Raw genomic sequence first — 12,016 nt, forward strand, 5'->3', positions numbered from 1 at the left:
TATATATAAAACTCTGGAATTTTATGAAACTATTTTAAGGTAAAATGTGTCTAGATGGCAAGAAATACTCTCTTTAAGGTTGCAATACAGGTATTTAAAAAAACCTGATAATCTACACTATCAATATTTTTACAGGTACTTGAGATCTGTTAGGTGATGCAGTAGACAAAAATAAGTAATAACCTATTGAAAGTTAATCAAATACTTTTCTGTATTTTCTTGTTTGAATATTCCAAACACTTGAGGTCTTTTTACTTGCTGTATATGTGGTGAATATGTATTGTAGCCTCCATGGTAGCATCTCTGAATATAGATTTCTCTCAGAAATATGTTTGTAATATTTCCTGCAAAGTTGTCTGGGTCTGGGAATTATGAATTCACATATTGTCTGTCTATAGTATCACCTGATTTTGGGTAGGTCACATGACATTAGGAGGTTTGGTTTTCCCTTTCTGGAAAATGCAGATAATTTCTATTGCATTGCATATGTGACTTTGTTTGTAAATGCAGGCCTACATACTTAAAAGGCACTGGACAGATATATTGTTTCTACCTGTGTTTTGTCTATGCCTACATTTGAATCTTTTTAATGTACAATTTTAAATCATTGTATTATGATTTGATTTAATTTAATTTGCATAGCAATTGTAAAGCATACGTGATTATTTTTTGAACTCATTTTCTTAGAACACATTAAATGTCACCTGGCTCACCTTTAGTTTGAAGACTCTTTCAGGATTCCCTGTGAATACCCACGTAGCAGAATGTCTGTGGACTCTTACAACTATTATCAAGGACATACTGAAAGATAAAGTTCTGCCCAAAGCAGGTACCGTAGCAGTTTTGTGATGTTACTGATATGCAAGTGCCCAGTAGGGGGAGGAACATTACTTGTAATCTCACCTAGAGCAGCTTGTTTGAAGAACAGCTATTTTCTTCTTTACAACGAGGGTGACAAAGTACTGTTAAAAATGTAGTGACTTAAAGATGCTTAAAAACTGAGAATAGTCACAATCGCCTGTTTTCTGCTTATTTGAGGATTTAGCTGGCTGTGTTACACTCCATAACGTTGTTCTTGTTGCTGTAGGTATTTTGAAGAAGTTGTTGGCTCCTCTCGATGCCGTGCTTGAAGGATTTTATAATTCCATTCTGTTCCATCATTTTGACAGTCACCACTATACTTCACCTTATTCTGAAGCTGCAAACAATTTGATCAGTTTTATAGATCTGCTTGAAGCACTTTTGGCTTCCAGAATTGAATTAGAACTACCGTTTAGATGCCAGAGAGTATTGTTTTTGAAAGTTTCTTATGTCCTGAACCTCATTAGCTCATCGATTCACTATTTAATCAAGAAGTTGTTCATAATGCTCCTTAAAAAATGTGTCCTTTGCAAGTCTAGAGAAGATGCTGGAAGTGGATCACTGTTCTTACAAAACCCATCTTTGTATGAGGATATGCTTGCACTGAGTAATGCCATTCTGCAGGTTGTGAATTTGACTTGGCTTAATCAGATCCCGCTCAGTGAAAAGGCCAGCTACTTTGGAGGCAGTGAAGCTCCTCCTGGTGATGATACTCAAGGTGGTTCTGACCAAACTGTTCTCAGAGCCTTAAGTCTGGTTGTGCTTAAAGCACTGGAATTCAAGTTTCAGAACTCTGCTACAGAAGCTGAAATCAAAGGTAATAGTCTCTTTTAGTTTTGTTCATTAAGCAGCAAGAGTTTTAAAGCTTTCAGATTTCGTAGTCACATTATCATTAAGACTGCAAATAGAATTCAGCTAAATTAGTGGTGGTGGGAGGAAAAAGAAGACCCACCCAGGAAACCTGCTATCACTGTGTCCTGCCTAATTAGTTGTCTCCTTGCATTTTATCCTGTCCTTAGCCCTGCAATACTGGGGGCTTGAAACAGCTCCATTTGGGATTGAAAACTTTTCCTGTTAAGAACATGCGTTAATATTTGAAATAGTTGAGCTAGCTTGGGAACACCAGGCTCTTCTCCAGTTGGAAAAGAGGGTCCATAGCAGAAGCATCTACTCTATTCAGGGTGGGGAACTAAAAGGAACAGCAGGTAACACTCTCTTTTTTGTTTTCTAATGTGGAGGTAGACCTGCAAGTACCATTATCTTGGTTGAAGGTACTAGGCATTACTGTTGGACAAATTATGCAATAGGGCAAAAACCAGCAGTGGTAGAAAAGGTAAAAATAATGAAGCTGTAAAGTAAAAGACAGGAAAATTATGGGAGTTGGGAGGGTATAGTAGTTGTGTTCTTCACCCTGACTTATAGGTCTAGTTCTTTGAATTAGTAGGTGTTAGGCATACTTTTCATACCTGCTTACTTGAGTATGTTTGTTCTACTGAATAGATGAATTAGATTAGTAGAAGAGCAGATCTGGCTCTTGTGCTAGGGCTATGCCACAAGGCAGGCAGTGGGATGGCAAGGGAATGCTGTGTAACTTGCGTTCCTGACGGGAGAGGACATGTTGCTGTGTCACGCTAGTAGCCAGTTAGTAGTCTTCCCCTATGCTGTATTGACGTGGTGGGGTGAGGCTTTTTGCCTGAGAGACACTCCTGGAATCCCATCTTTCCGCTTGCCTCTTTACCTCTGAGAGGCACATGATGCACATCTTCTGATGCTAAGCCAGGTGAACGTGGATGTGCAAATTCTATGATTAAAGCAGCTTGCTGTCCCTGGATTACAGGCTTCATGGCAAAAATGGAAAGGCAGTTCTGAAGCAGTGTTTCTAGTCAAATACAAGTGAGAATGGGTGTTCTGTATTGTCAGCCAATTGATGATGTGGCAAAAAGTAAAAAACCAATTTATATTTCTTTTTAAACAAGGATGAAATTTTACAGCATCTTAAATATATTGAGGCATTTTAATACAAGTTCTAGATGTAAATGTTATTTTACTTTTTATATTTCTACATTATGTAGTAAGCATAAAATCAATTTTTAGTTCATTTGACTGCAAAAGAGCCACAGACTTCTGCAAGACAGCTTCTGACACTTTTTCCAGATTTTGGAAGATGTTATATTTGTAATGCCAGTTGCATTCTTAGAGTTTTTTAAGTATTTGTAGAGAATATTTTACTTATGGTCCACATTCTGAAAAATGTATGGAGACTGAGATTGTCTGAGAAAAAGGGAATAGAAAAAATGTAGGTTAAATCTATTTTAGATGTCTCTATGAAAATTCTTTCTTAAAGAAAAAAATTCTCCTTTCTTTTCCAGATTCATGACACAAAAATGAGTTCTTTAATTAGATTCAAATACTCCAACTGTCAAGAGGAATTTCAAGTTGAAAGGAATGGTGCTTCTATTTTAGTGACATTAAATTAAGTGGTTAAAACAAGCACCAAAATGCTTTAATATGCTAAATTCCCTTCCGGGAAGCTGGTTGATCTTATCTTTTTTTATTAACATGAATTACAGTGGCTTAACTTTAATTCATTTCAATTTTGAGAGTAATTTCCAGATAGCTTTGATTTATAGAGAAGAATTTCAGTCCGAATAGTAACTATTAATAACAGAGGTAATTTGCTGTTCCTATTATTTGCTAAGAGGAAAAACAAATCTTAAAGTCAAATATTAAGGAAAACCACATAATGATGGTTTTGTAAGAAGAATTGATTCCCATGTTGCAGGAAATTTTTCAAAAGTGATAATCACTGTTTATATAAATGATGCAACTGTGCTCTTCGAGCCATAGTGTACTTCCACAGCATTAGAGTTCTTAATTAAGGAGTACTTTTGGGGTAAAGATATACGTCACTATATTTTTTTTGTTTTCTAAACGTTGAATGTATGCTGTGTTACATGAAAAACTGGTACGTACGTTCAGACGTAAAGAATCTTTTTATAGTATGTCATTAGTATTGAAGAGGTAAGTTTCTTGACTTAAGGGAAAGAGTCTGTCTGTCATATGAATACGAAGTTATTTTTATGAGTAAGCTACTGCACTAAAATGGCATAAATTTTGAGGTGCTTTTCCCATCCAGGAATGCAGTGTTTAGAGGGAGGGGAAAAATGAGGATTTGCAGGAAAAACGCTGCTTACGTTAATCCTTTCAGCAAGGATTTTAGACCATCTCATGAAGGTACCTTTATCCCAAACCCATATGTACTTGAAAAAGTACATCATCCGTGAAGAATTTATTTTATAAAGAATATGGCTACTCCATATTTTGTTTTATTGTAGAAATGACAATTTATTCCCATCAACTGTAGATCATTGCAGTTAATTTCTACAGTGAATCACACTGGGGGGTTTTGCTTCAATCCTGTAAAAACATTACAATTGTTTTATTATTTCATATGGGAAGAACTACCTGAGATGAAATCTCAGCAAAGTACTTTTATTGGATCATTACATCTGTGGCATTGACTTGATTACAATTCACCTTTCTTTAGTTAGTAATGTACCAATGAAGCTACCTAATTGGGGAGCTAAAGGAAAGTATAAATCCCAGCTGTGTAGTATAGTCACATTTTTGAAGGTTTCCTGATATATGCAAATTTTTGGAGGTGTAATCTTGTTCATTAATCTGCAAGCTTAGGTGTGAGAGGATTCACCCTGTTGTGCCCAAAACTTTCTAGGTCACCTCTGATTATTCTTCCTTGAAATCCAAAGAAATGAAGAATGTTAGATGAACAAATTGTGTCCTTATCTGTCTGGGGCCAGGGGGGGCAGGAGTCCTGTACCTAATGAGTAAATTAATTTTCTGCAGGTTACTTATAGTTTCTAACATTGGCATCTAAACTTTGGTATGTTTAGAGTTTAACAGAGTAGCCATTCACATTGAATTTAAGGTTACATAACCGCCTATGGTTTTCTGCAAATATTTCTTGATTTCTTTGGTACCAAGAAGAAAGAACGAATCTATAAAATTTGATGCTGTGTTAAATCAGTTGAGCTAAGGAATGATAAATGCATTCATGAACTGTTATGCACTGTTAATTTAAAAAATAAAAAGAGTATGTTGTTTAGTAAGAAAAAATGTATAGCAAAACTCACGGTTACTGCTTTTTTTCAGGAGACTTTCAGAGTTTCATGTCCGAGCTGTTGATATTCTGGAGGAGTCATCTGAAGTCTTCCCCACAGTCTCACCCAGTTGTACATCACTGTGAATGGCTGTCCTTGATTTTCATAGAGCAAGATGATGATATGTGGGAAGCTGCTAAAGCTTTATTACTCATTTATTTAAAATTTGATAGGTTAGTGTACATTCTATTTGACAGAACAATGAAGAATTGTAATTTAGTGAGGTTATTGTGATATACATAGCATTTCCATTGATTGCTTTTGTATAAAGAAAAAAATATTTTTAATAATTAAAAAAAAAACAAACCTCGGGACAGGGTAATAATGTGTGGTGTAAGAGCAGTTAACTTTGCTGATATTTTGATTAAGTGTTTTTTGGACTGAAATGAGGGAGTTGTGCAACAGTTTCCTATTAAATACTTTATCATATCCTGTAATTCAGAATAATTGACTTCACAATCTAAAATAGTGGTGAAGGGCACTTCAGATAAAAGGGCAAGGCTGTTTTCTTTCAACACTGAGAGTTTGACAAGAATGGGATATTATAATTAAACTTCAAGAATTCAGGGACTTCTGGCAAAATAGCCCTCTAAGGATTGGACCCATGTTAATTCTAGCTAGTTCATAAACACTGTTATTGCTAACAACTGAAATGTATTCTTCATGAATTTGTCCTGAACGTTCACTGCTTCATTGTTGTTTAAATTACCGTACAAGATATTATCCTAATTTATAAAAGGTCCCTCAAGCTTCAAATGTGGAGATATTGGAAGTAGTATCTTAGATAAACACAATTCTTCTTAGACACCTAAATAAAAGTAGGTCACTCTTTTCCGATGTGCTTAGCATCCTGCAAGTTAATCTTTGTTCAGTCTTACAAAGTATTAAAATAACAATTCATGTATTGTAAGTAACTTTGTTTATTCCAGAATGTTTCCTAAGGAGGAGTGCTGTTTAAGAAGGCCTGCTTTAAGTGCTTTGGCTTCCTAAACTGTCCGATCTCCTAGCCCCACCTGCCTTCATTCTTTCTCATTCTAATATAAAAACTTCTTTTTTGGTTTTTAATTTTTGACAAAATCAAAAAAGAGGAAGAATACCATTTTCTGGACATACCTGTTTTTTAAAAAAAAAACTGTAAACTTCCATTGAATTTAATCCATTTCATGATTTATTTTTCAGGTTACGGCATGATGCTGCTAATAACTTAAGCCAAAAAGAGGAGGAAACCTGGAACTTCCTTACGCATGCAAGTGGATATAATCCTCACTGTATCTTTTTATTTTTTCTAGAAAAAATCGCATTTGATTCCACAGTACTTCTAGATTTTTTGATTTCATCAGAAACTTGCTTTCTGGAGTACTTGGTAAGGTACTTAAAGCTTCTTAGAAAAGACTGGCATCAGTTTGTAGATGTCTGTAACCATTTTGATACCAAACATGGCACTTTTCAATCAATTTCTTCTGTCAAGCCACCCCATCAAGAAAAACAAAGCTGTATGACTGATGAGAGTTTGCAAATTGCTTGTTGTGAACCAGAACCACAGACTCTGATATCTTTGGCGGATTCTCACAATTACTTAGTGTTTACAACAGAGCAAGGTGATAATGAAGTTGCAGAGTCTAACCAGTCTAACTCATTGGTATGCACTGATAGTACATCTCTGCTGGGTTCTCTTCAAAGCCTTGTTAATTATGACAGCTCAGAAGACTCTGAATTAGAATCAGATGGAAAAGAGTGCTTGGTAAACACAAAGCAGGTGCCTTTAAATAAAGAGGTTGAGAAAAGGATACGGGAAACTGGTTGCAGCTACACAGGTGATAAACAGAATACACTCAAGTCTGAAGTGTTGTCTCTGAAACAAAAGGGATCTGATACCTCATCCTGTTTGACTTGTATGGTGTCTTCGGATAACATCATTCCCCTAAGAATAATGCTTTACAAATGCACCAAATGTCTGGAAGAACTGCAAAAAGCTATTTCTAGGTTGCAGAGAAGAAATCTTTTCCCATATAATCCATCTGCGTTGTTGAAACTACTGAGCCACATTGAGAAGATCAGTAAGAATGTGAATCCACACTAATCCAAAGAAGTGTTCTAGTGATTTTTTAAATAGTATGTTAGGGAACATTTCCATGAGATTAATGACTTCTAAAGCTCATGCCTCTTGCACCTGTCAGTGTATTTAACCTGAAACAGGATAAACAGGTTGACACCTTAAAAAATTGCAATTGCATTCAGTGATATGATCCATTACCTTAGGGTCCTAGGCTTATTCATGGTATGTATGTCAGTGTATGGTGTATAAGGATTAATTGTTAGGTATTCAAAATTTGATAATAAATGACTAATGTGAAAGCATATCAACAATATATGATACTTAAAGTATTGTCAATTATACTTAATGTCATTCTATATATGAAGTCATTGCCAGATTGATAGTGATTTATGGACTACAGTGCAGTGTTAATGCAACACTTGACTGCTTAGAGGTTGAGCTGAATAAAATATTTTAGTTGGGGACAGTTTTGGTGTTTATACTGTATGTTCTGCATCGGTGCTTTGCTCTAAATGGACATTCAGATGTGCTACTGCAATCACAATAATTCATGCCACACTTCTCTTGGCTGACGTGCTTAACTGATGTCTAGGATGTACTTTTTTTAGCTTTTACTGTTTGCCTGATTTAATCAGCAGCGTTACCGCTTCACTGAAAGTTGAATTTAGTTTTTCTTAATATTTTGTGGTATATTCCTTTAATTAAAAGGAAAGGTAGATGTGGGACTAATGCATATATTGCCTATGTAGTGGCACACTTTTTTAGTGAGTGGAGCATTATATCTAAAATCAAGTTTAGGTAATGCCAACAGAATTCCTCGCATCAACATCAATTACATATTTTGTATAGAATGTATACTTAATAAATTTGTTAAATCAGAAACTTAACTAGAAATTAAGTGTCTGCAGTGCAGTGAGATGGATATTGAATTTAAATTCTTACACTTACATCTTTTATTAGATCTAATTTGAATAACCTGAAAAGTAAGTGTCTAAGACTTTGCCTGGGGAGAGTTAGTTCAGAACAGGATCCAAACCAGTGTGTGCACTTAGCAGGAAGCCACCTAATGTTGTCACACTTAACGTGCAGCCTGTAATGATCTTACAGGGGTTAGGCAATGGGAAAGTACTGACGACAGGGACTACTGTAAAAATCTCATCAGAACTGTAAGAAGCAGTTTTCCTTTTAGGATCGTCTCTTGAAGGTACGTGCTCTATTCTGATTGAGAACCAAGTAAGTTCTAGCTTCCTTTTAAATAGCTGTTTAGTGTTAAATTAAAATAGATAATGAGTTAAGACGAACAGTCTCTGGAGCAGGTGACTCTGACCCCCAAATCTCTGTGGCCATCTTCTAGATTAGTCTTGAGCTCTGAACTGGTGAATCAACACTATTGGGAGAGGAAGAAAACTAGGTGAAGCTTATGGGATAATTTAGCTGAAAATTACAGTGCTCTCCAGGGACCCTTGAATGGTATGGATTCTCAGACAGGAAGGTTTGAACCTCAGTCTTATTCTTTCAGGATGAGAGCTGTAATGACTTGGCAGTTATATAGGAAAGAGTGATCCCCTTCACTGGCATGTAGGAGATTTGAATATTCTGTGCATTCGTTGTGCTTTGGTTTCTTCCTGAGATAACTTTTGTGTATAGGAGTGGGTGAGAATGTCAATGAATGGAAACTTTTCCATTCATGTTTATAGTTACGTTAATTAAAAACTAACCTCTTGTTGTCCAGGGCAGAAGAATGCCTCGTTTCTCTTTACTGTTTGAACTTGGTTATGCTGTAGATGCTGAGTTGCTCATTTCTGTCAGGACTAAAATGCCTCTGGGCGTGTTCAAAGATGCAACTCGAGACAACTTGGGAACTTTTCAGTTCAAACAAGGGAAGTGCCTTTGGCAAGGTAGTTGAGCAAGAGTTTCTCAAGATCACAATTTTAGGTAGGTAGGTACTTACATTTCAGTGAAATCCTTTCCACTCTCCTCACTTCTTTTCTAATCTAGCCTTTGTTGACTAGTTTATTTTAACTGAGTAACTTCATTGTTTTCACTGAACATAGTATTGGTCAGCATTTCTTGGTCTATACTTTGCCAGTTGGAAGTATCTAAATTAAAACAACATTTCTCAGACACTGGTAAGATAAGCAGAGTGGGAAAGGCAGAATGGAGAGATAATTTCGGTTTTGTTAAGTGCTAGTCTTTTTTGTTAGTGATTATTACAACTGTCTAAACTTTTACTTCAAAAAAGTTTTTATATCTCAGAACAGTGTGTAGAATTTAGCAAGAAGTGTAGGAGCCATAACTTTTGATTTTTGAATACAGCAAATCCAATTGCAATCCAACTGTATTTAATTCTTACAGGCATGAAGTTGATTGTGTGCCCAGTTGGTTGTTAGTAGTGATCATTCCCACATGTTTCTCTTCTCAGAAAGCCATTGTTTTAATTCTCAGAATGTTTTAGTGGTAAAAATGGGTAAATGTGGTTTGTATCTGGCAACTAGATACCTTAATGTGTTGATATTTTACCATTTATGAACTGTAGGACCTAAGATGGAGTAAAACTGATGTGAGTCAACTTTTTTTGTATTGCACACAAAATGAATGTTGAGCAGTGAAGGTAGCTAGTAGTTCTATGGCTATATTCAAAAAGTCTAGCACAAAGAAAACACCTTGCAAAAGAATTTGTATTTTAATCCATTGGTGAGTATATAAGGTGGGGTGGTTGGGTTTTGGTTTTGTTTTTTGTTTTTTTTTCTTGAGTTTTTACTATCTAACATTTTTAGGCAGACCTGTTATTTCATTTGTTAGAGCAAATTAACTCAGCTGCAGAACCTATTACCAATGTTAAATTAGAACTTAGGAAGTAGGTCAGTTATTACCAGGAGGTTGATGTGCCTTACCTTTGGATATTGATATCTAACAACTTTTCTTGTATTATGTCAAAGCAAGACATAGAACAAATCAGGTGACCTGTCTGGAGACAGTTTTCTATCTGAGGACTTACCCTGAAATGTTCACAGTCTCCATTTATGTCTATGCAGTTGTTTTGAGGAGTTTACCTTCAACATCAATAGAATAAATTATGCTTTAATGAGATAAGCAGTTAGCACTAGAAGTTGCTTGCAGGATGTGCTTTTTAAAAGGAATATTTTTGAACTTGAATATTTGTAGAGCTTGATTGCAATTACAGCTGAATCCAGGTGGTTCCATGCTTGTGATTCTTCAAACTGGATTTCCTCCAATATTTTTATGACTGCTTTCCATTCTAGTTTTAAGACTTGTAATACAAGTTTTAATCCTGTAATACAAGAATAAAAACCAACCTTGAGAATTTCTATACTTACGATACTCTTGTAAAGCTGGGAATAAGGAGCCTTGGTTGTGTCCCTGTTTACCACTGCAAAACAAGCATTGTTTGTACTTCCTCCAAAGTCAATCTGCGATGGTGTCTGAAGTAGTATCAAGTATTTATCACAGCCTTTTAGTGTCAGTAGGAGTGAAAATACTGTGGTCATTACAATTTTACTTCTGTGTATTTTCCCTTAAAGAATTATCAAAATGGATTTGTAAATTCTTGTTATACTTTGTACAACCCTTTCAGGCTACCTGGTTCACTCTGAAGTTTTGTTAGAAGCCAATTTTTTGTGTCAGAATGGATGATACTGATGTCTTTTACTATCACTAGCTCAACAGCAGGCATGGACCTGGACTTGGTTGAGTAACATCTCAGGGATTTAAGCTTTTCCAAGTCATTGTCTTTTTAAATGTTGTGTAAATGAGTTTATTGCTGATAACTGTCAGAGACACCCTTTAATAGATAAGCTGGCTTGCTGCTGGTTTACACATAGCAAGGAAGGGAGGAATACAACAATATATTTTGTGGTAAAAAGCTTGCATGGAGAATTACAACGTCCTTAGTTATTTCTGGTTCCTATTTACCTGTGCTGCAAAACGTAAGTTTTGTCAGTCAGCGGTGTCCTTTCAGGGGGAAGATTTGAAAAAAATTGTGAAATGTTGGGAAAAGTAGCACACACAACCTCAAAAGTAATTGTACTGCTGAATGTTGGCTTCCTTAAAAGGTTGTAGGGAAGGTTTGTAAGTTGATATCCTGAAACTATGTCAGGAGTTCTAGCTGCTAATCGTAGTTGTCCAAGGATCTGCCCCATCTCATCCTGGTGCTAGAGTTGAAACCTGAAAGATTTTCTGTGGAGCTTCAAAGAGCTTCCAAATGTCCATAGCTACTTTGAAGGAAGTAATAGCTACATAGAAAACAAAGATAAGATTTTGAAGCCTGTCTTGCAAAACACCAGGTACTGGTTAAGTAAAAAAGATTTGTTGTCAAATGACAAAATCCTGTATGCTTGTTTCTCCATTCACAATGTTCATTCTTTGCTTGCTAGCTTTATCTTCAAATGTAATCTTTCTGAGTTTGTCAGCTCTTAGAGTAACTTTGTAACTACGGACCTTTTATACCTATTTCATGTAGGGGTTTAACTAAAGCAGAAATTAATGCTTTCTGGAAACTTACCTCCAGTACTTGGCTTTCTTGACAGTATTTATATTCGTGAAGAAAATCATGTATGAAATGGTGTTCTCTTTCTGCTGACACCACTACAGCTGCTGTGAGAATTAGGCAAAGATCCATTATGCAGCAAATGTAAAACTCAACCAATTTTTTTCCTTTTTTTAAAATTATTTATCTCCTCAAGGGATAATCTAGTACTTGGCCATCTTCAACAGAATATTGGTCCCTCTAAAGGAGTTTTTCTTCACCTAGGCTAAAAATACTGACCAGTATGATGGCAGTGTTTTCTGTAATTCTCAATTATGACCTGATGCAGAGGGGGGAATTGCTGGCTGTGAAGCATCAAAGGGATTGCCTTTCAGTTTCACCAAGCAAATGCTTGTATCTTGCACTTGTGTTCTC

At 35.9% G+C, this 12,016-nt stretch overlaps 1 protein-coding gene across 3 annotated transcripts in view; it reads left to right on the forward strand.

Annotated features, from left to right (window-relative positions):
* Window positions 1–12,016, forward strand: part of LINS1 (lines homolog 1) — a 64,364-nt gene that overhangs the window by 5,710 nt on the left and 46,638 nt on the right. For 2 of the 3 annotated variants that reach the window (XM_075159825.1, XM_075159827.1), the window contains exons 6-9: window positions 688–829; window positions 1,088–1,678; window positions 5,032–5,212; window positions 6,219–6,402. In XM_075159825.1, coding sequence (XP_075015926.1) covers window positions 688–829; window positions 1,088–1,678; window positions 5,032–5,212; window positions 6,219–6,402 — 1,098 coding nt within the window. Of the gene's footprint in view, window positions 1–687; window positions 830–1,087; window positions 1,679–5,031; window positions 5,213–6,218; window positions 9,314–12,016 lie in introns of those variants that run through there. The other variant, XM_075159826.1, reaches the window with a different exon arrangement.

Source organism: Calonectris borealis, chromosome 11 (genome assembly GCF_964195595.1).
Source record: "Calonectris borealis chromosome 11, bCalBor7.hap1.2, whole genome shotgun sequence".
NCBI classification, from domain to species: domain Eukaryota; kingdom Metazoa; phylum Chordata; class Aves; order Procellariiformes; family Procellariidae; genus Calonectris; species Calonectris borealis.